We start from the raw sequence: 24,414 nt of genomic DNA on the forward strand, positions 1-24,414 counted from the left end.
CCATTGTACTATTTTATGGCTGATGTGTTTTAAGATAATAAACCACAAACTACGATTGGTTTAAGGTAGCCTAAGGGGAAATCCATAGGCTATGTATTTGTGTTAAACGCGAGTTAAACATATCCTTATTTATTTTGTTAATAAAAGTTCAAAGTTATGAATTTTTTTTTTCCGATTAATAATAATGAGCCATCAGCATGCATTTAAAGTAAGGGGAAAATCCCAAAACCTTACATTTATTTGTGTTACAACGCGGGTACATCAGTCTTATTCAGTGGCGTAGCGAGTCAGTCTCAGGCCCATATGCAAAAAAATGTGTACGGGCCCCCCCAAACGTTATGGGCTCCAACTCGGTTAACTTAACTTAGGCCCTTGTTGTTGATTTTTTGGAAGTAAATACAGTTACGTGAATCGTGACTATTCACAAGCGGTTTTATTTAGGGTAGGCTATAGGCTATAGACTAATGCTTGGAAATGTTTAAAGTTTTCAAGTCCTTTAAATTAATACTGTGAAATGCATGAAGTGTTTTATGTCTGTTTATTTTAGGCAAGTCGTGTTGGTTTGAGAAGGCTAAATTGATCAAACATAATGCTCAACTCACTGTCTGCCGCTGCCGTTTGGTCGTTCCTTTAAAAAACAAAAACTTGAACTTAACAAACATAAAATATTCCAAACATATTTCTAAATGAACTTAACAAAGAAACAAAAAGAAATATGACCACTTCGCCATTAAAAACCAAAACTGAACTATTTTAATAGCTGTGTAATGGAAGAGAGAAGGGTTGGGGTAGGTGTACATGTTAATAAAGCCTCACACACCTTATTAATATCATGCTGGAAGCAAAATCTGATAGGTAGCACTTTTCGCTATCGAATTATGCTACCATCTGTTTTAATGAGAGGTAGCTAAATCTGACAGGGTAGCACAAATAGTCAGAACACCGGTGTTGTGCCGAATTCTGCACCCCTGCCAGATTATTATTACCCCCCTAGTATTGGTAGGTTTAGGGTTAGGTGTGGGGTTAGGATTAGGCAATCAGATAGCGATTTCAAGGAGAGGGGTAATAATTTGACAGGGGGTCGAAAATGGGCACAACACCGGCGATGCAGTGTTGCCAGATATTGATACTAAAACAAACAAAAAACTAAAAATCGAATTCTGCACCCCTGCCAGATTATGCACCCCCTCGTTGAAGTCGCTACCTGATTGCCTAATCCCAACCCCACCCCTAATCCTAACCCCTCCCCCACACCTACTCCTAAACCTACCAATATTAGGGGGTGCATAATCTGGCAGGGTGCAAATTTCGGCACTACACCGGCAGTGTGTTTAAGCCATCCTCTGAATCAATTGCGCCTCACTGATCATTTTTAAGATAAAAATATTTTCTTTGCGCTCAGACTCATGATTTCTAAAGTATAATTCTGCAGTACAGAATTTTGACAGCCAAGCAATCCTCCCCGCAGGCCTGGTTTTACGGAGTTGATATGGGTAAGCGTCTTCAGTTGAAGCTGTAATAATAACATATTGACCTAACCTATTTGGTTAACCTACCTAACCTATTTGGCTAGCAGTGCGTATTTGTCTGTGCTCTGGAAAGCGTCAAAGGTTTCTATTTCCAACGTGTTTTGCCTTGAGTAATGTAACCATTCAGTCAGACACATCTGTTGATTTCATGAATGCAATGGCCAATCAAAGGCATTAAAGGCTGAAAAAAACTGCTAAACCCAGCCTAAACTGGTTTGCTGGTTTTAGCTGGTCATCCAGCCTGGTCTAGGCTGGTCAGCAGGCTGGTTTTAGAGGGGTTTTGGCCCATTCCTTAGCTGGTTGGGCTGGGAGACCAGCTAAAACCAGCTGCTTCCATCTTAAACCAGCTAAGACCAGCCAACCAGTTTAGGCTGGTTTTAGTTTTTTTTTTTTCAGCAGCTCACTGCTCAAAATGCGTTGATTTAGTCCGCGCTGGGTAGGCTACTGCACTTGTGTAAACATGATGTAACGTTAAATAAGAGATTCATTGATTTTAACAGAACTTGATCACGATAAGATTAGTGACAGCTTGTCAGTAATTATAAAGGGAGCGCTCTTTGCTCATAACATTACGCCGTTTACGGTTTATAAATGCTGATATGTGTGTGACAAGGTTTATAGATCAGGCCTGTCTGACTGGCGCAAATATATTTCATGTTACATGAATGAATTAGCTAATTATGAAGAACGAATGGAGACAGATCGGAGACACTTTTACTTTGCGTTATAAGCCTTCTGCATGCTTTTTTTCAGCGGCTTTCAAAAAGTGCTGTGGACAGATTCGACTTTGGCAAAAAGTGCTGGGGACATGTCCCACCCGCAAATTGCCTATGGTACACCATGACATTTAGATACTAGGCTACTCCCAGTGTATTGTGATCACAGAGGATCAGGTCAGACATTTTTCCAGATAAGCTTTTTTTCTCTCTCTCTCTCTCTCTCTCTCAGCAGTTTCTTTTTTCTTTTCTTTTTCTTATTTTCTTATATTTAAAAAATGAAAAAAAAAACAGTGAAGCACAACCCACATTGTAAAAACATTAAGAGAACGTAATGTAAAAAATAATGTAAAAATGCAACAGGAAAAACGTGTTAATTGCTCACACACTATAAAATAAAACATACATATTAATAAAATAAAAATAAGTACAAAGTATGATTTTTGTGGGTCAAAAAATGCAGTGTATGACATTCAGAATTTAATTTAATTTTAATTAAAATGTTTTATTTAAATAGTTAATTTTTATCAGTTATGTACATCGGGGGTGTTATGTTACACTTTATGCTGTTTAGTTCAGGTTTATATATTAACATTATATAAAAAAATTAATGGTTATGAATTAGCAATATACTTGAAACTACATGGTTTCTATTTTTACCATAAATTTAAGAGGATTTTTTTAACAGAGCATCTTAAATCAACACACATTGTAATTAAGTACAATTATTTGCACATCCTCCATAGTCACAGAGGTATGAACATTGTGCTGCTATTTAAGTTTTACAAAGGAGGGGCATTATCTTGATCAAGTCCTTCAATTAGCAATAACGAGATTCTTGATTTCCCACTAGACACAAAGCAATCAAACATCTCTAATTAGAAGCCTTTGATGTAAGCATAGTTAACAGCTCTTCAAACTAAATGAGGCTCCTTACCAATCACAAGACAAAAGAAGCTTACTGTCATAGAGAAAAACACCATCCTGAAAGTAAACCAAAGTTTCTCTTCTGCAAACATAATAGCTTTTATATTCAATAACAGCCTAGCCTGATGCATTTGAGAATGAATTAAATACATCATGTCATTTACTTGAATAGCACAACAGGAATTGCACAAAATTAGATTAAATTAGCAAAAACATCTACTACCAGAACAATGAGTGACTGTTATACAGCTCCTTTAAATCCTGACATGTCAGTTTTACTCCGCGTCTGCCAGAGACGTGATTTGGCATCCTCTTCACGTAGCACTGGTGTCACAATGTGCATATATTAGCCGCTGCCTGAGCTGCGCCATACTGCGTTTGCTGATATGTTTACTGTGAGAGCTGGCAGTGGCTGCCCAGAGATAAAAGTCTGAAAATATGCTGAGATTCAACATAAAATATTACTCTGCAATATTCATTTACAGCAGGTCTTCACACACAATACCATTTAATGTTGAGTCAGTTTAAAATTAAATGCTTTTAAATGAAATGAAATAGTAATGGAAAAATTGCAAAAACTTCAATCACTGTAAATATGATTTCATTTTTTTTTAACAAAGTGACACTGCGAACAACGAGAACCATCAGACACAAGTACCTACAGCGAAGACTTCACTTCTCCTTATCACATTTCACACTAAAATAACATTAAAACACATTTAAATAGACTGACTCCGAATATTCAGCTACCTTACTTTTCTGTGCACACCGCTTTGGTGGTGCTGCATAAAAAATATATTTTATAATTTAAACAAGAAAGAACTGGGTCACAGCCAATACTCAGATACATACTAAGGATTACTTTTTGTAAAAAAAACAAACAAATGACAACATTTACCCTGATTCCTCGCATGCAGATCATTTGGTGGTATCAGTCATTTAGTAATATTTTCAAAAGGTGAGATTATTTTATATTCAGTTGTGGTGCATTATATACCAAGCACATGCTGTTATTATGACAGATGAACATTAAATGGCGTGGTTGTTTATTAACTTAAAGGAATATTCTGGCTTCCTTAAAAGCATTTGTGGCATTATGGGTATTACCACCAAAATAGTAAAATAATTATTTTAACTTGTCGCTAGTTTTCTTTTCTTTAAAAAAAAAAAAAGCAAAAATGTTGGTTACGCTGAGCCATTTACAATGCAAGTGAATGGGGCCAATTTAGGATTTAAAAGAAGAATTGTGCAGCCTATAATTTAATTGTGATTTAATTGTTTCTGTTAAAACGTGTATTATTTGAGCTCTAAATCATTTATTCATTATATTCTTATCATTTATTTTCATTATAAGGTTTACGGTGCTGCACTGTAATAGCAGTTTTATTTTTTTCAAACTAAAATCATGTTAACACATATTGTTTTAAGTCCTGTGGCTATGCTGTTGAAACAGGGATTATTTTAATGTTTACAGATTGGCCTTTTTCATTCCATTGTAAGGACCTCACAATAACCAAGATTTTTTTTTTTTAATGAAGGACATTTTTTTCAGGCAAATCAACATTTTGCCACAAATGCTGTCACAGCTTAACTTTTACTGAATCTGGAATATTCCTTAAAAACCCTCTGGAGGAGAAGAGGAATAAATAATCCTCATAAGCCAGCGGTGGCGAATTCCAGTCCTGGAGAGCCGCAGCCCTGCAGAGTACCGCTCCAACCCTAATTAAAACTCACTTGCCTGTAGCTTTCTAGTAACCCTTCAGACCTTGATTAGCTTGTTCAGGTGTGTTTGATTAGGGTTGAAGCAAAACTCTGCAGGGCTGCGGCTCTCCAGGACCGACGTTCGCCACCCCTGTCATAAGCCATACAGTCTGTTTGTCCTTCAATGATCCAACAATCCTCCATCACTGCAAAAACTCCTGATGAAAGCCAAAGGAAGAAGAATTCATCACTGCCTCAAACTGTAATGGGCAGCTGCCAGACCATGAGCGTGTTCTCACTGGAGTCAGGGGAGTTGGAGGATTTAGCGAGTCGACGGAACCCTTTTCCACCGGATATAACGGCAGCTGAAGTCACTTTCTCCCTACGTGCCGCTTCCTTTGATGATGGCCCAGGCCCTCTGACCCAAACCTCGGGATCATCACTTAGCTCATAGATAGAACCGTCCTCTAGGGTGTGCTCCAGAGAGTCCTGGGTCGAGTCGGATGATTCTTCGGGCCGGGCCGTCAGGAGCTTTCCTGGGAGCTGAGAGGTAGAACGGAGGTGGTACTGCAGTAGCACTCCTTTAGCTTTGGCCTGAGGAGAGCCATCCGCCTGCTGGAGGGACTCCTGAGAGGAATTTCTCACCTTCTTATCTTCACCTCCACCACTTGAATCCACACCCTCCGTGGTAGAATCCCGCTTCAGAAAATCTTGGGATAAAATGCTGGAGGTGGCAACCAAGAATTCAACAGGGCCGTTGTGAGCGTTAAGTGACGTCATCCCTTTGCCTGATGGGAAAGAGGGACAGTTTGTGTTTGGTAACAAAAAGAAGGCTTAGATGCAATGCTTTGTTTGTTTAAATTGTGGCTCACCTGTTATTTTGGGAATGCCCTCCAGTCTGGGCACTGGCAGGGTGACAATAATGCCCTGAGCTGTGCCCACCCATAGCAGTCCTTGGCAGATAAGCAGGCTGGTTACACACACAGATTTTTGACCTATGAAGAAAATATGATTAATTGATAATTAAAATTAAATAATGTTTTACTTAATTTTATTTGATGTTTCATTTATAAATTTTTCTACCAACTCCTGCTCAGTTGCAAACATTTTTGCCCCTTTCAGGACCTGTGTGCTAAAACATTATCTTGCAGAATTCATATCCTGCACCAAATTCACATGTTGGACTTGCCACGGCTCAGATATGCAGAGGGTGTTGAAATGTTGATCTCTTGGAGGTGTTCCAATGTTTCTGTGTGAAACAGACGTAGGGATGATCCCTCTGAAAACGCCATCCACACCCCTCCTCCAGCACGCACCATGTGCGTCACACTAACCATGGGGTCTGGATGAACTTCGAAACTCTGGGAATCATAAAAAAATACAAAATAATGATGAAAATGCATAAAAACAAGAAAGAGCAAGAGGAATAATAGATTTAGACACAAAAAAAATCAAAGCTAAACATCAAAGTTTAGGCCAAGACTGTAGACTGTAGTGCTCTAGAGTGGGTATTATTCGATGTCAGATTATATTCTGCCTAATGAAAGTCTGTTTGGACATATAAGTCTAGGCATATTACATCACAGTCCAGTATGCCAACTGTTAAGGAAAACCATAAAAGCTTAAATTAGTAAATAATCCACTTAAACCCACTAAGAATGTTTGGGAAATGGATCATTTAAGTCAAAAGAAAACAACAGTAAGAGGCAATTATAATATTTTATATATATAAAATATGGTATTTTTCTAAGATAAAATATACAAAAGATAAAAGTTACGGTAAGCTGTCAAGCGTAAATATCTTATATATTCATACACATTATTAGTAACCATAGTTGTTGGACCAAATGATGGTTTGATATTTTTGAATTTTAAAATATATTAAAAATAATTATTTTAAATTGTAATAACATTTCACAATATTACTGTTGCCTTCTTACATACTAATGGGGCCATATAATTGCAGGCTATGCCTGTACTTCCTTTTGTACTTCCTGGACCTTGCTTTAGTTTTACAACAGATAAATTCTTACATTCTGCATTTTCTATAGATGCAAACAACTATTGACCTGCAAATGAAAACAGGATGACATGTCCATTTGCCTACCCACATCTTATCTTCCGGTTGAACTAAACGTCCAATTTCCAGAGCTGAATTTAATCCTGATATTAAGCATCAGGAAGGCAGAAGGAGGGTGCGCTCCTTGCGGCAAAATAGAGAGGTTGGCTCAGCTGTCACAAGTGATCAAAGGCTAGCATCCTAACATGCTGTTGGGCTTCTACAGGGAGGATACCTTTTATGTGTTGCTTAAGATGCTCTCTCATAATGCATCTAGCGCGGGAAGCCGTCTTAACAGAGAAATGAAATGTAAAACTCTGAAATAAAAGAATAATTTCAAGCTTTCCTAAACCAACCTTTGTTACAGAACATGTGACATGACAGTTCACTCTTTTGACTCATACGGTCTTAAGAAAAGCAGTTGTGTGCTGCATCTTCATTGTGAAAATGGTGGAATCACATTCAACACATTCTAATTTCACCAACGCATTTCTCAGAGGAGAAGGATACCTGAGTCCTGAGAGAGGAGCCTTCAATCACAGAGACCTGGTTGGCACAGCTGGCCCACACACACTCGTCTATTTGGAGGAGTTTGAGGACAGGCGCACATCCAATAACCACATGTCTGCAGGAATCTGGATCCCAAAACCCCTCTGTAACCGCAAAATGCATGCTGGATTTAGAGGTGCTACTGGAAATGGCTAATATTTACACATCTTTGAAATTGTAGCAGTAGATTCAGAGAGGATCAATTCAAATTGAAGAGAATTAACTTAGTATTACTTTTTTCTATCAAACTAGTAAATGAAAAAAAAAAACACTCAAAACTATATTGTCATAAGCACAAAGCAATATCAAACATGCGGCATTAGTGCTGTATACAGTTGCAGGAAAAAATATGTGGACCTTTTACCTGGAGTTTTTCTATTTTTCTAAGTATCTTCTTTCATTTTACACTGAAGAATAAAGTTATACAGATTTGGAAAGACATGAAGTGAGTAAATGATGACAGAACTTTCATTTTTGGAGTCCGCTAACCCAACCCGATCTACATAACATAACTATTTTACGAAGTGCTGATTTTGTATAAACTAATATTATGTCATTTGTACGGAAATAAGCGATCTTTAGAAAAAACGTAAGCATGAAAGTCCACACCTAAACCTAACTGCCAATGGGGCGTAAGCAGATTGTACAAAAACGTATATGAGATCATACAAATTTATACAAATTATCCTTCACTTTGCCAAAAACGTAAAATAGGTACAAATTGCCATAAGAGTATGTTGGCTAAACTGAAATCCCAACATTTAGATGGGCCTGAAGGTGTATATGAAAAAACCTTTGCAAAAGAGCACCTGGATATTTTTGCCAGTGCTGCTGGCGAAATATCCTGTGGACAGATGAAGCCAAAGGTGTTTGAAAGTAGTTAGTAGCTCTTCAGAAAAACTGGAATGGAGGGACATCATGGGGCTTTGCAGCCTCAAGGTCTGGCCAGCTTACGTTCATTGACAGAAAAATCACTTCCTAAGTTTATCAGGTCAGTTTGCAGCAGGATGTAAGGTAATCTGTTTGCCAGCTGGAACTCCGAAGTTGAGCGGTTCAACGGGACGGTGATCCCAGTCCCAGGACTAAATCAACAATAAAATACCCCATCTGATGTGGCCCAGTCTTGACCTCAACCTGAAGAATACTGCTGAACTGAAATGATTTTGTAAAGAGGAAACACTTTATTTCCCCACCCTGCCCTGTGACTGTTTACATGGCGTGCCCAATAAAGACATGCAAATGCATCATCGCTTTTGTGTTGTGTTTAAACACATTGCGCTTGTTTTTTGTTGATTTTATGGAATTTTATGACCAATTTATGCAGAAATCCAGTTCACATATTGTTTCCTGCAAATGTAAATCCAAAGTAAATAAAAAAAATGAATTTATTAAATGTAATATTGTAGAATTAATAAAAGGTATAGTTTACCCCAAAATGAAAATTCTGTCATTGTTTACTCTCCCTCATGCCCAAACCTGCTTGACTTTATTCTGTGGAATCTGTGGACGAATGTTGGTAACCAAACAGTTTTGGTGACCATTTATCTTCTTTTATGTTCCACAGAAAAAAGAAAGTCATGTTTTGGAACAACAGAAGAGTGAAATGATGACTGAATTTTCATTTTTGAGTGAACTATCCCTTTAATCGATATTTACACAAAAAATTGCACTGAAATTATTCTACCTCCACTCTTTCGGTTATAAACTGCGACTTTTCCATTACTTAGTCCAGCGAAGAGAAAGTTGGCAGAGTGTTTTAGGCACAGAACTGGGCAGCCCTCGGGGTTACAAAATGTTAGCAGACACTGAGCAGCAGTGTCCACGCTTCCATAAACCAGGATGCTTGAGAAACACACACACAAAGTATCAAGAGCTTTTCTCTGGCAAAGAAGCACATTAGTACTGGCTGACTGCATAAAATTAGCAATGTAATGACTCAAATTATTCCAGACCAATACAGATATGTATTCAGACTTACTTGCCATCCAATAATCCTACACAGATGGTGTTGCCGATCTTGGAAAGAACTTCAGAGGTTTGTGTTTCCAGTTCTTCATCAGTGCTGGGCTCTGTGATGTACTCCAGACAAAGCACTGGGGAAGCTAGAGAGAAACTCTTAACGGAGCGTGGCGTGGGTCTGTTAAGGGAGAAAATCTCCACCTGCCCATGGGAGTCGTCACCCCCACTAGCCACCTGTGCAGTCGAAGAGACAACAAAAGAAAACAAACATGAGAAGGAGGGCATGGCCCTCACTGACATGGCCCTCTGAGAGGCTGCAAGCAAAAAAGATGGGGAAAAAATGTGGAAGCACAGCCATGAGATTTATAGAATGGCTTTTGATGTGGAATACTTGATGTTTGTTTCTAGAGCTGCCTTTCGAGAAACTTTTAATCCTGCTTCCCTCTTTCTTTGAAACGTCGATCAAACTATTCTAACAGTGTTTTTTTTTTGAGGAGCTCCTGCTAACATCACTTACTTCAGGTGGAAAATCTCTGTAAGCCGAAAGAAAAATATCACAGAAAAGTACATTTCAATGTAGGAGTTGTGATTCAGTCAGAATTAAGAACTGGTTCATGGCCTGGAAACTTTTATGTTGGAAATTATACAAGTTAGTTAAAATCCTCCAAACAAATTGGGACTTTTCACAGTTTGTCTACATTTTTAAGTGCTTCCTTCTGAATGTTACATTGTTAAGCCAGCAAGTGGCGACAACTTATGAATGAGTCATTGAATCATTCATTCAACCGATTAATTCAGGAATAAAACAAGTGATAATGGGCCTCTCCTAAATAATACCTACACTTGCAGTCTTTTGCGCTTAACCACTTGTCTACTTACATGATGTATTTCCTGAATTTGGCCCAAGTATTCAAATAGGCGTAAAGACTGCAAGTATGTGTAGAACTTTTGATTACCCGATGGGACACAATTACAACATAGTGCTGTAAAAATACAAGTTATGCGTAATATCTAATTAATTTGACTTGCACTGTAAAGTGTAATGAGTATTCAGAACAACATCACCTTTGCTTATGAAATATTGCTTAAATATAAACTGAATACTGTGCTGAGGCAAATTATATTTAATGTGGTGTAGTACTTAAAAGACTAGAGGTTCAAACCCATGAGCTATTTCCATTGTGCCTTTGAGCAAGTATACTCTATGTGGATAAAAGAACATCTGCTAAATGACTACTTAGTAAAATGTGATACTGGAGGTCTGGGAAATTGGCATATTATCAGTAAGTTTAAGTAAGGAGCTCAGGATGTCCTCAGTTGTACTGGCCTGATGACAGCCCTGGTTAGAGGTGGACTATTCAAATGTTTGTGGATGATTTGTTTCCCCTAAGGTGCATCAGAGGTGAGGTGAGGGAAGTGCACCATCAGACATGTACAGAGATATTACAATTTCCTGCACCAGTGCAGTGATGATTTATAAAGAAGAAAAGATGTTCTCATTGTGCAAAGTGTACCTACCCAGAGGTAGCCCTGAGGCAAGGATGTGCTAGCGGCAGAAAAACCAAGAAGAGAACAGTGGACCGGGTTATACAGGGCAGCCTGCAACTGCAAAAAACAAGATGAAGAGATCACTTTTGGAAATCAACATTAAAAAATGCGGCTCTGTAAATTAGTTGAAAATTACAACACACACAAAAAAAACAATAAAATAAAATAAAATAAAAAAATTATTTTAAATTGCTATATACACATGCTACATTACGATTTTTTTTATGTTTTTGAAGGAAGTCTCTTATATGTTAAATTGTAATTTATTCCTGTGATGGCAAAGCTGAATTTTCAGCAGCCATTATTCCAGTCTTCACATCATCCTTCATTCAAATATGCTGATTTGTTGCCCAAGAAATATTTATAATTATTAACAATGTTGAAAACTGCTGATTAATATTTTTGCAAATACAGTGATACATTTGTTTTGTTTTTTCAGGATTCTGGAATAAGAAGTAAAAAAAAAAAAGTATATTCATAACAGTATAAACATCTTTACTGTCACTTTTGGTAATATTTTTGCAAATACAGTGATACATTTGTTTTGTTTTTTCAGGATTCTGGAATAAGAAGTAAAAAAAAAAAAAGTATATTCATAACAGTATAAACATCTTTACTGTCACTTTTGACCAATTTAATTGCTGAATAAAAGTATTACGTATTTTTTTCTTTTCTTTTTAAAACTCATTTTCAAAAATAATAATAAGAAGAAATGTTTCTTGAGCATCAAATCAGCATATTAGAATGTTATATAGCTGCTGAAAATTCAGTACTGCCATTACACAAAAAAAAAATACATTTTTTAAATATATTCAAAAAGAATCAATTATTTTACATTATTATAACATTTCACAAAATGTATGTTCGTATACACACACACTTTTTTGTGTTATTTCTGTTTTCTGACAGATATGCAGTTTTACCGTCTCTTTGTATGTCTAACACTATAATTCTGCTTCTGCAATGTGGGATGCAGATAAGTACAGTGGACCATTCTAGTGCAACTGCAGTTTTATTCTGCACACTAACAAGTGATCAGCAAAAATTTTGAGTCGATCAACAAAAAGGCAGGATATTATTCCATTTACCCTCAAAGTAAGCATCTTGAGGCTCGATTTCAAGGCAAGCATTAAGAGTAGCCTGCTCTTGACTACAGGAATATTTGATATTAATCAAAATGGCATAGTGTCACTCACATACCTTAAACTTGTGCTCATGAGAGATGTCAATTTGCCCAGTGCTGAGGGTCATTTAAACATAATCCTGACAAACTGTGTTTTTTCATCATTGAAGTAGCTGTACTTGCATACCTATTACAGACATAGCTGTCTGGGGTTGGCCGGCCAAGTGAACTGAACTGCCTTAAAGGGACATTCTCATGTCAAGACTTTTAATACATCATTTTTTTTTTGCGTGTTCAGAACACCAACTCAGAGCCAAAGGATTATGGAAACTAGAGAACAGAATTACACTTTTATTTATTTATTTTGGATTGAATATTTTGGATACATGCTGAGTTAGTGCACATCTAAAAGAGCTGGTGACCACAGCCAACACTTGCTTGGAAAGAGATGTAAACGAAGTTAATTGACTGCAGGGTGTTTTGGCTCAAATTACACAGACATAAGGTTATTAAACACCCATTGCCATTCACATATAATTTATGCACAAGCCAGACAAGCTATTATTCCAGGTTTAATCATCAGGGCCCACATGTCTGGTGACAAACCCACCCCTGATGACACTGTTTTAATCTTAATTAAGAGTACACTGTTTACCACAACAATTCAGCACATACTGTCGTAACTTCAGATTAACTACAGCAGCTTATAATTACAGCTCACGAGAAGTATACTAAAACTAAGGTTTTAAGGGTTTTGTTTTTGAACATAATGGCGCATAATAATGAATGTATCATCATGTCAAAATCCATCCAGTCAATTTCATAACCAATTAAGTGTGACATGACAAAATACAGATAAATCTAACTTCTTTTTGGTTTTCTATTAAAGTAATACCTCACCCCAAGTTATTTGCAGCACTAGTACTTGATGTACTAGTACATGACGCTTTTTGAACTTTGAAAGCTCCAGTTCCCATTTCTTCTAATAACATGTAAATAATGACATTTATGAAAAAAGGTCTACTTTTTTGATGTTCGTACAGGTTTGTTGCAAATTGTTGACCAAAATATCATTCACATTATACAAAATTGGGGGACTACTATAGATGGCTTTTATCTGTAATGTAATGAGAACCCATTACATTGTCATGACACATTAGCCTATAGCACAGTTTCATGGTAAGAGGATGACCTGTTTAGATGAAACGGTTCTTATTGTGTTTGAGGAGGATCTTGCGTGGGAATCGCAGGCTGCCACTGTCCCTCTCCTGCTGTGAGCCTGATGCTCAGCACTCTGCTGTGCAAAACTTGCTGCAAACTCACTCTTCCTGGATATGCACAGTGGGAATGGAGCCCCTTTTCATCTTAAGCAATCTACTGGGGCCACGGCTTTTATTCACATTTTCTCCTCCATGGAAAAAACAGGCAGAATATTTCATATGTACATGAATTAGCCTACTGGAATTATTTATACAAGGTTCTGTGTCAGGCTTTTGCGCCGCTGTATCTTACTGTAGCATTTTAGAAAGACATCTTAATGACCCGACAATTTTTAGTGTCCTCAATCCTTCTTTATGCTTCTCAAACTCATTATTTTTTGCATTCTGATAATATGGGGTGGAGATGGGTTATGTGGGAAGACCAATTTTAGACAGCCACATTTGTCTCATGGGTGTTCCTCCTGCACACAGACTCAACTTCACATCACATAAGAATCCGTTTGTCTATTCCTGCATCTTCTCTAGCAGGCACAGATCTTCCTCGCTTTAATCTGCAGTAATGAAGGTATTTCCCTCCCACTCTTTAAACCATCTAACATTTCCCACAAAAAAGTTTCTCCTACATAAGTCACGCAAGTTATATTTAGGAACCTCTTTAGATGTACTCTGTCACAAACATACATTTGTGTATGTACAAAACTATAAACACATGCTTCCATTCATATAGTATTTAGAAGCTTCCCTTCTGAAGAAGACAACTGATTCACTTTGTTCCAATTTGGACTTTTCTTGGAAAATAAGGATCTCCATTTTTCTACACTGATTTAATTGGCTTGCTCACGGCTTTGCCTGTCATGCACTAGGAGAAAGCTGTGCAAGCAAGGGGTCAGGGTTTGTTAGCATGGTCCAGTTAGCGTCTGATGGTAGATGCCATGTCTACAACATTACACATTTTTGTATTTAGAATTTTGTATTTGGAGGTCTTAAAAGACAACATTGATGATAATAATGAGTAATGTTTCTTAAGCAGGAAGTAAGCATATTAGAATGATTTCTGAAGGATCATGTGACACTGAAATTCAGCTTTACCATCACAGGAATAAATTACATTTGAAAATATATTTAAATAGACATCTGTCATTTTAAATTGTAATAAAATTTTACAAGTTCTTGTTTTATTTTTTATTAAATAAATGCAGCCTTGGTGAGCACGTCTTTCAAAATCTTAATGATTCCAAACTTTTGACCTGTAGGTGTGTGTGTATATACATATATATTTCTAAAAAACGCTCTTGGCACATTGGTTTCTTTTTTAATAGTCTGCTACACTCGGATATCTGCACAATATGGAAGAAAAGATCTGTTGCTACTTTAGTTTCACTGCAGCTTTAATGGGAATGTTTCATAACTAAACTTCAAATCCAAGTATATTTTCACTTAAGCAAGTATATCGAACTTCATGGAAGTTTTGTCAACAAAGCAAAGAATCAAATCAACTGCAAAAAGCACATGAGCTATGAAGACATTTCTTCTTGGGACTTGTGAGCTACAGTATAGCAACATATTCAAACTCATTTTGGGCAAGGCTGGCACTGGAGTATACTTCAAAAAGGATGATGACAGAATGCAGATGAAAGCAGATGCACATTCCGTAGGTTAAGACGGGTGTTTGTTCAGTACCAAAGAGGAAATATGTATACATGCTCGGTGAATCGCAGGCAGACTGAATGCAAATATAGGCATACAGATAGTGAAGCCTTAGCTTTTGGGAGAAAGTTTGATTTGATCACAGACCAAAATACTATAGGGACTATATTTAGTCCTTAATCTAAACCTTCTGCCTGCTCTGAACAATGGGTCCTAAGGCTGCAACCGTATGACTTCAAAGTACTACACATCCCAGGCAAAAAGAACATCCACCGACAAGAGACATCAAAAACATTAGATGCAGGATCTGGATCAGATGAGCATGTGAGGTTTGTAGCTGTAAGAGCGACACCCAAAGCATCCAGAAGACGCATCAGCCACTCATCCAGAGTTGATAGCGGTATGGAAAGCAATCATTAAAGGGTGAATGCATCACATTTTGAGAATAATAAAGTGAACACACAGGCAGCAAATGAGTTGTGAAGCATTTGTCATATTGCTTCCTATGAAATACACTTGCTATGGGATATTAGGGATTTGGGAAGACCACACAAAAAATCATTTCACAGTTGTCAGGAAGACAGCTAATGAACCAGAACGTTTGTGGACAATGAAACAATGTGGTCATAAACTATACTGATGTGTGTTGGTAAAACATATTGGACTATATTACATTTGAGCTATTGGTTTTGTTTACAACCATTTTTCTTCATTACAAAAAGAAAATACAGAAAATTATAATTGAAACTTATACAGCTATACTGTAAATCCATACATTTATAAACACATTTTTCCTGGAAAACGGTGCCATCTGAACAACATGGTTTGGAGCTTACAGCATATGCTTACTGATGCTTTCATGACTATCACAAGTCATTATTGCAATTTTTTGACAAAACCTCATCTGTTAGCCAGCTAGATAACAGTATCTGAGTGACAAATTAACAGAACCTGCAAAAACAACGTTGAATACACTACAGAAATCAACGAGCCACTCATTGAGAATGAATATGAGATACTAATCTCAACAAAACTGTAATTCAATGACAAATCATAAGAGTAACGCAATGAAATCCAATGGGAGAACAGAACTATTGCTAATAAATATAATCAAAATTGGACCAGCAGAAGGTCTTGAATAAAACTGTGAAGTCCTGTAGATCGAAAGTACTGACCAGATGTTTGAAGCTGCACACCGACCTGGAGGTGTAAAACAGCAATGCCGTACAAAATAGAAGATCAAAGCTAAATGCAAATGTAAGGCAACATGTGTTTGTGATTCAGACACCATGTCTGACTGCAAATACTATGACAGAAAGATTGCCAATCCACCATGTTTTGCAGTAACTGATAGAGCAGATAAAAGCTTAGCATTTTGGCCAAGCAAGCAGTGAATGATAGTCTACCACATGCATACCAAATGTTTGAAGCTGCACACCGACCTGGAGGTGTAAAACAGCAATGCCGTACAAAACAGAAGATCAAAGCTAAATGCAAATGTAAGGCAACATGTGTTTGTGATTCAGACACCCATGTCTGACTGCAAATACTATGACAGAAAGATTGCCAATCCACCATGTTTTGCAGTAACTGATAGAGCAGATAAAAGCTTAGCATTTTGGCCAAGCAAGCAGTGAATGATAGTCTACCACATGCATACCAATGAATGTCTGAATCTAAATCGGAGTACAGTCTGCCTTGTCTGAGATCAAACACTGACTACCCAAAGGAAAAGTTTTTCCTGCAGCTCTAAGAAAAACACTGCACTTAGGTTGCTCTTTCAAGAGTTCGCAGTTAAGAATTTGAAGTGACATTTCAATATCAACTCTGTCTAGCTGTTTCTCCTAAAAAAAGTGAAGTGACGTGTGGCCAAGTATGGTGTCCCATACTCGGAATTTGTGCTCTGCATTTCACCCATCCAAGTGCACACACACACACCCCGTGAACACACACCCGATCTCATTTATAGTTTTTCTTTCCTACAGGTAGAACACAAAAAGTCAGGCTTACATTTAACCACTCGCGATTCACTTATGATAACAGAACTTTCATTTTTGAGTTGTTTTTGTAAAACGCATAAAAAACAACATAAAATGACTTCTGTGTGTATCTGAATAGTGTTCTTTCTTAAGTTTCCATAAATACAAATAGCTCGTATGAAACTCTTGAAAATAACTTCTCAATTTACCACAGGAGGCCATTTATTTTGCAGCACTAAATGGCCTCTGCTGGTACATTGACAAGTCAGTTTCAAGAGTTTCATAAAAGCTAAAGTATAACACATCAAGTGGGGATCACAAGTCTGAGACTATTAGTGAATATGCTTCCATTTTGCTAATTTAATACAAATGTTTCTGCACAACAAGTCAGGCTTACATTTAACCACTCACAATTCACTTATAATGACAACAGAACTTTCATTTTTCAGTTGTTTTTGGTAAAACATAAAAAACGACATAAAATGACTTCTGTGTGTAGCTGAATAGTGTTCTTTCTTAAGTTTACACAAATACAAATTGGTTGGTTGTCTATCACTTACCTTCAGATCTTGCATTTTTGGGGTAAACACAGCCAATTGGCAGGCCAGTAACGGGCACCAGAATGGAGGCTTAGTCTTTTCATCGTCCTCTACACACACCCAGCCAGGCAAGTTTTCATCTCCTACACAAACGGTAATAAGCTTAGCCAGAGGCGCAATACTGTCACTTAAACTCAAAGCTTTTTACACACAAGAAAATGAATCCATGAAAATAATAAGTGAAAGATTCATGTCAACAATATGTTACTCAAGCCAGAGATGCCACACTTACTCAGGGCAATTTTGGCCAGATGCAGGCGATTGACCCAGGAGATTTTGCTAATTGGACTGGGCGTACTGAAGACCACTGTGAAACTGACTGGACGGCCAGACCTGTCAAGGGATGTATGCACACACACACACACATGCACAAAATGTGAAAATCCTAGAGGGATTCAACACAATCAAAATCCAAGTGAAACAAAGCCTCTTTCAGTTCCATGCATGACTAAAATTAGTATGTACAGCTCTATTTGTGCCAAGAGCCAAAAGAATTTCTGCCTGCTAAAAGGAAAAAAGAACAACAAAAAACACAATTCAGCTTAATGCAAGGGTCTTCAACAGGGGGTCCACAGTGGTACGGCAGGGGGTCTGGCAATTACTGTTTGATCTTAAAATAATTCTTTTGAAAAAAGGAAAATATGCACTAAACAATAATGAGTTGATTTCAACAAAAGCTTTTATTGTGCTTCCCACTCTACAGTGTATAAAGTAAATGTTAAAATAATGAATATGCTGCATTTATTTAAATAAAAATTCAGTAAAAACTATAAAACTGACATATTATTGTAATTTAACATAACTTTTCTATTGTAATATATTTTAAAATGTAATTCATTCCTGTGATGACAAAGCTGAATTTTCATCAGCCATTACTCCAGCCTTCAGTGTCCCATGATTCTTCAGAAATCACTCTAATATGCTGATTTGGTGCTCAAAATACTTATCAATGTTAATAATAATAATAAAACATTTTAAAGGCTGTATGTAACAGGGTGTCCGTGCTCGGTCTCATTATCCACCAAGGGGGTCTTTGGCCTGAAAAAGGTTGAAGACCCCTGCCTTAAACCATAATGGTCCATTAGATTTTAAGAAAAGCTTGAATCTTAAAAGCTGTTCAGCCTGTGTTTAAACCTCCAAAAGATCAGCAAAAGTCTTGTGGCTCTGGGGACTGAGCCTGTCCAAGACAAATCCAAGAAATCTAAATCCTTCTGGTACAAGTGTGATGAAACGGATGAATATGTTTCAGTCAGTGTAACTGTCACATCCACCCACATTTGAGGGGAATTCAATGCACAGCTCTATTTTGTGTAACCTGTGCCCACTGGCATTAGTGGGTAGTCGGCACTCACTTGTCAGGCTTCCCAGGAACCATCAGCCGTAGACGACACTTGTTGGCACACTGGATCTCATCCTCTTTGATGCGGATGAGCCTCTGAAGAGCCATGCACCAGTCCTGCCCCACCGTAGTGTTGAGATTCTGTACACGTACACAGTCACATTTACAGGAGACAGCTGTCAGACTGACTAAGAACCGGTTACCACACTTAGCACCCCGCTTTTTGACATTTGCAATATAATTAGCGCAAGGAGAGGTTAAAGAGCGAGAAAGTGACACAATAGAGTGGTTCCGGAAGTATTTTTTCCACTCATTTTTCCACAGGGATTTAAAAAGGCCTTGTTAAAGCATTATAAGCCATGAACCAAACCCACCAGCTATGAGGTGAAACAACATCACAATCTTTGATTTGAAGTAAAAAAGTATCTGAAAATCGGACAAAAAGACAACAGTACAAGACTGTTCACCTATTGTTGTTAAGAATAAATTTCCCCATGGAGAAAACGAATGCAGTTGACTGTTGCACACTACAGAGACTACATGGCCTAATGGTTAGAGAGTCGGACTCGTAACCCAAAGGTTGCGGGTTCGAGTCTCGTACCGGCAGGGCTTGTAGGTGGGGGGAGTGAATGTACAGCGCTCTCTCCCACCTTCAATACCACGACTGAGGTGCCCTTGAGCAAGGCACCGAACCCCCAACTGCTCCCCGGGCGCTGCAGCATAAATGGCTGCCCACTGCTCCGGGTGTGTGTTCACGGTGTGTGTGTGTTCACGGCTGTGTGTGTGCACTTTGGATGGGTTAAATGCAGAGCACTAATTCCAAGTATGGGTCACCATACTTGGTCACATGTCATGTCACGTCACTTTCACTTTTTTTTAAATGGGTCGACTAGTCGATCAGTGAGGTTGACCAGCTTTTCTCCAAATTTTTTGTTTTGGTTTCAATATTTTTAGCAGGTGTGCTTTAAAAGGAATGGATTTACAGAGGAAAGTTCATGTGGAGAGTGTTAGCATGCTGACAGCGTGCTGCTAAACTGTCAGCGCGGTAAACTCTCTCAGAGAAGTTGCATCTCAAAATTCATCCCCTTGAAAGTGCCGCTGCTACAGCCATCATAGCAGAGCTTTTGTTACAAATCCACTGTCTTCAACAACACATTTCAAGACAATTACTGTCGGACTTCAAATCGCCTGCTGTGAGCAATGTTTCTGTTAGTATGCATAATCCATTTTTTGTGTGAACAAGATTTGTGCAATAAAAGGTTGCAGATGTTTAGCGTATATATTTAAAATAGCTGTCAGCAACACTTGGATCTTGGTCAGAGTGGACTTATATTTAATAATGTAAAATGTTAAATATTACATTTGTTGTTAATGAAAGCAGGGCTGTGAATGATCCTATCCTATCCTAGCAAAGCTAGTCAAAATAAACATCTGCAGAAATTGTCACAAAATGAATGTTTTAAATACAAAATGAATGAAATTCTGAAATTATAAATACAAATCTGAAACTATAAATTATTATTTATGAAATATACTCTCATGTCATGATTCAAACAATGTTTTTTTTGTAACTATGCCTCTATTTGAACACTCCTTCAGCAACATCTGAATGGTGTCTGGTGGAAACATCTCTCAAGCAGCCTAAGGGCTTCCTTAAAGGGATAGTTCACCCAAAACTGAAATTCTGCTTACATTTAAATTGACTTTTTTTGAAAAGTATTTTGTTGCTCTTTTCTCACATCATTTTTTGTGTTTCACAAATGATATGCATAACATGGGCGAGTAAATGAAAACAGAATTTTTCATTTTTGGATGAATTATCCCTAGTTGTTCAGACTATTCGACTATGAAAATACATAGTTTTGCTCATCCCTAATAGGAAATTAGGAATGGAATTATTCACTGGCAGTCGGATATTGATCAGGTGTGCAACGCTGCGGATGATTAAGGATTTTACCTGGTACGATCCCTGCAGGGTGCCCACCAACAATGTGACTTCCTCCACCACAGAAAGATCATGCTGTAACTCCTGCAGATCCTGATACAGCCGTGGTGGTCCCAGAAACAGCTTTCCTGAACAAATAACATTTCCATGATAATCAGTAATTATATTCACATTAAATCTTTTGGGACTGAAATGATATGCCCACAGCAAACTCTTGCAATGGAACGGCTGCGCTCAACTAACATTGTAATTCTGTTCAGTATTTGCATCAGGCTGAAAGCTCAAACACAGCAGGAAAGATGTAGAGAAGAGGTTGAAATGTCTGATGTAAGAAAAGAAGGAAAAAAGTAACCCAAGGACTTTTGGTTAATCTTATCCTGGAATTAGACCCTCTGTTGTGTCCTCTGGCTGTTAGTGTATATTTCCCCTGCTGGAGAGTATGAGCTGGGTTTAACATTGAGCCCTGAGGAAACCTAAGATGAATGCAGCAGGAGGACTGCACCATTAAATCTTTTGGGACTGAAATGATATGCCCCCAGCAAACTCTTGCAATGGAACGGCTGCGCTCAACTAACATTGTAATTCTGTGCAGTATTTGCATCAGGCTGAAAGCTCAAACACAGCAGGAAAGATGTAGAGAAGAGGTTGAAATGTCTGATGTAAGAAAAGAAGGAAAAAAGTAACCCAAGGACTTTTGGTTAATCTTATCCTGGAATTAGACCCTCTGTTGTGTCCTCTGGCTGTTAGTGTATATTTCCCCTGCTGGAGAGTATGAGCTGGGTTTAACATTGAGCCCTGAGGAAACCTAAGATGAATGCAGCAGGAGGACTGCACACTGATATTAGCTCAGAGACAGTGATTTGTTAAAGGTAAAGCTGTCATAACTGTGGGGAAATTGGAATTTCTTGTGTTTACCAGTGTTAGAGAACAGTAAAAATCCATGCAATAATTTATAAGGACATTGAAGATTAATACTATTTGAAAGTGTTTCCTGCTCCACTATAATACAAATAATGGAACTAGTGTACTCCAGTTAATTAATTTCCATTCTTTTACCATTCATAAATGATTCTTATGAGCCAGTTCTTTTAATGAAACACAGAAAAAGTCATTAGTTTGAGCCACCACATCCAATCATGTTCAACTTGAACCAAGAAGCATTCAGTGTCAGTTCTGATAGGTTGATTATATTACAACATGTAGGTAAAAATAATACTATTATTAATATAAATAAAATTTCTTAAAAGTAATGCAATGATGAATCCTTTTGATTTTTAAAATGGAAATAAAATTATATAAAATATTAAGAATTTAATCTTTAAAATATTAAAATATGTGTGTGTGTGTATATATATATATATATATATATATAAGGCTGAATTTATTTAAAAATACAATAAAAACAGTAATATTTGAAAATATAATTTACAATTTAAAAAAAAGTTTCTATTCTATATGATCCAGCTTTACCAACTACATCAAAAAAACAAGTTCATTATTTCATTATTTTTCCCATGCTCCTCTAACCACATGAAAGGAGTGCTCTTTAAAAATGCCAACCTTGAGAGTTGGTGGAGCTCAGGCGCTTGCTTCCACTCTGCTGGTAGATGCTGTCTTTACGCTGGGGGGTCTCCTGGCCCACCTCCACCACTTGCACTTGCAGCAGTGGGGCACTCCACTTAACTGCGTATTTTGGACCGATAGGGACTAGGCTGCTGATATCTGGAGGGCCCCTGATTAAACACAAAAGAATTACTTTAAGATTGCACAACAAAGTCCAACTCACAATTACAAATAATACATGATCAGAGAACATCTGAACGATAGTGACGGAGATCCAGGAATCAGACAGGCAATTAGAGCTTTGTGATCAGAAAGATTCCCAGAGAGTCTCACACCCCCTACTGTGATTTCAGGAAATTATTATTCATGTATTCCTCTGTTATGCATGATCTGCATTGAGAAAGGTTCGATGAGATTGAAGAATGCAGCAGAACTTTGAAGACAGTGTAAAATCATTCTGATACGAAGTCTTTGAAAACAGCATGACCCAGTGGTCATTAATGAAAAAACCTGGCAGATGTGAGAATGTTACCTTGGCTCCTCAAAGATGTTATCAATGCCCGTTTCAGTGTATCTATGTGTCAGTTGAGAGGGAGTTAAAATGGAGATGGCCTTAATTCATAAATTATGAGCAAGTAACTGAATTCTAATTTTCTGCAGTTAACTGTATTCATTTATTACTTAATACTAATTAAACCAGAAATGAATGGTCTGTCATCATTTACTCACACTCATATCATTCCAAACTCTTATGACTTTCATTCTTCTGTTAAACACAAAAGGAAAGTTTAGGCAGGATGTTTGCGCTGCTCTTTTCCATACAATGAAAGTAAATGGTGACCCCCAAAGATGACATTAAAGTATCATAAAAGTAGATCATATGACTCATGCACTATATATAACAAGTCATCTGAAGCCATATGACAGCATTTTATTTAAGATTATTCACAGAAAATTCTCTCTCGCCCCACCAAACCTCATTTGTGCAATTTAAACACGCACATAAGCACACATATGTACATATTTAAATCTGCCATTTGAAATCTGTTACGAAACCAACAGAGAACCAATGACATGAAATTATGTCAAACCTGATGTGACATGTTTTGACACGCTGGATATGAACATGAATGAAATTTGAAAGATTGGAGACAGAGGAGGACATTATCAGTGAAAAACAACTTCAATTTGTCTTTTCCTCAACACAAAGCAATCAGACGGCTTTAGATGACTTGGAATATAGGATATGAGTCACATTAACTACTTTTATTGTGCCTTTTGTCATCATTTTCTAAGCTTGACAGCTCTAGGTCACCAGGTACTTTCATTACATAAAAGCAGCATGGACATTTTGCTAAACTCAAAAAGGTTTGAATGAGGGTGAGTAAATGATGGCAAAATTTTTGGGTGAACAACTTCATTAATTATAATGCAATGAGCTTAAACCTCTCTCATGAAAGACAGGACAGAGTTGTGATGTGCACGTGTGAAGAGGACTGCTTACTTCACATTGATGTTTGCACAGATGAGCATGTCATTCAGGAGGAAGACTTTGCGCTCCTTAGACTTGAGGACTTGACCCTTCTCGCCATAGACGGTCTCAATCAGTGTCTCAGACAGAATCAACTGCTTCTGATCCGAGTTCAGTTGCTGTTAAAAAAAAAAATACAGTTTTACAAAGTAAATGAATACATCCACACCATGAGAGAATACTTGCATCACCTGTATGTCTGTGCCCTTCAGTTTAGACTCTTGACTTTGAAGTAATGTCTTTTAATTGATCTTCATCATCTTAATTTAATTCCTAACTCTAACATCCTTGAATGAAACACTTGCGCAGTTGAACAAATCTACAGAGGTAAGAGTGATGTAACATTTGGGGATTCAAAAACTGGATATTTGCATATGAAGGTGAGATATACTGTATGTGTGCATTGCAGCTGCTGAGGGAAGTGGGAACGCTCTAGTGCAGTGGTTCTTAACCAGGAGGCAGGGGCCCACTAGGGGTCAC

The 24,414-nt window shown here is 37.6% G+C and overlaps 1 protein-coding gene across 2 annotated transcripts in view; it reads right to left on the minus strand.

Moving 5' to 3' along the window:
- Positions 1 to 4,965: 4,965 nt before the first annotated feature.
- arhgef10lb (Rho guanine nucleotide exchange factor (GEF) 10-like b) overlaps positions 4,966 to 24,414 on the minus strand; it is a 44,047-nt gene continuing 24,598 nt past the window's right edge. Inside the window, exons 15-27 of one of the 2 annotated variants that reach the window (XM_016518000.1) lie at positions 23,908 to 24,053; positions 22,401 to 22,573; positions 20,853 to 20,968; positions 18,909 to 19,036; positions 17,789 to 17,889; positions 17,518 to 17,639; positions 10,959 to 11,045; positions 9,460 to 9,674; positions 9,166 to 9,323; positions 7,443 to 7,591; positions 6,063 to 6,234; positions 5,746 to 5,868; positions 4,966 to 5,661 (exon numbers count right to left, since the gene is read on the minus strand). In XM_016518000.1, coding sequence (XP_016373486.1) covers positions 5,129 to 5,661; positions 5,746 to 5,868; positions 6,063 to 6,234; positions 7,443 to 7,591; positions 9,166 to 9,323; positions 9,460 to 9,674; positions 10,959 to 11,045; positions 17,518 to 17,639; positions 17,789 to 17,889; positions 18,909 to 19,036; positions 20,853 to 20,968; positions 22,401 to 22,573; positions 23,908 to 24,053 — 2,223 coding nt within the window. In that variant the 3' untranslated portion in view covers positions 4,966 to 5,128. The remainder of the gene's footprint in view (positions 5,662 to 5,745; positions 5,869 to 6,062; positions 6,235 to 7,442; positions 7,592 to 9,165; positions 9,324 to 9,459; positions 9,675 to 10,958; positions 11,046 to 17,517; positions 17,640 to 17,788; positions 17,890 to 18,908; positions 19,037 to 20,852; positions 20,969 to 22,400; positions 22,574 to 23,907; positions 24,054 to 24,414) is intronic. The other variant, XM_016517999.1, reaches the window with a different exon arrangement.

This window comes from Sinocyclocheilus rhinocerous, unplaced genomic scaffold, assembly GCF_001515625.1.
Source record: "Sinocyclocheilus rhinocerous isolate Xijiao unplaced genomic scaffold, SAMN03320098_v1.1 scaffold418, whole genome shotgun sequence".
Taxonomy (NCBI): Eukaryota; Metazoa; Chordata; class Actinopteri; order Cypriniformes; family Cyprinidae; genus Sinocyclocheilus; species Sinocyclocheilus rhinocerous.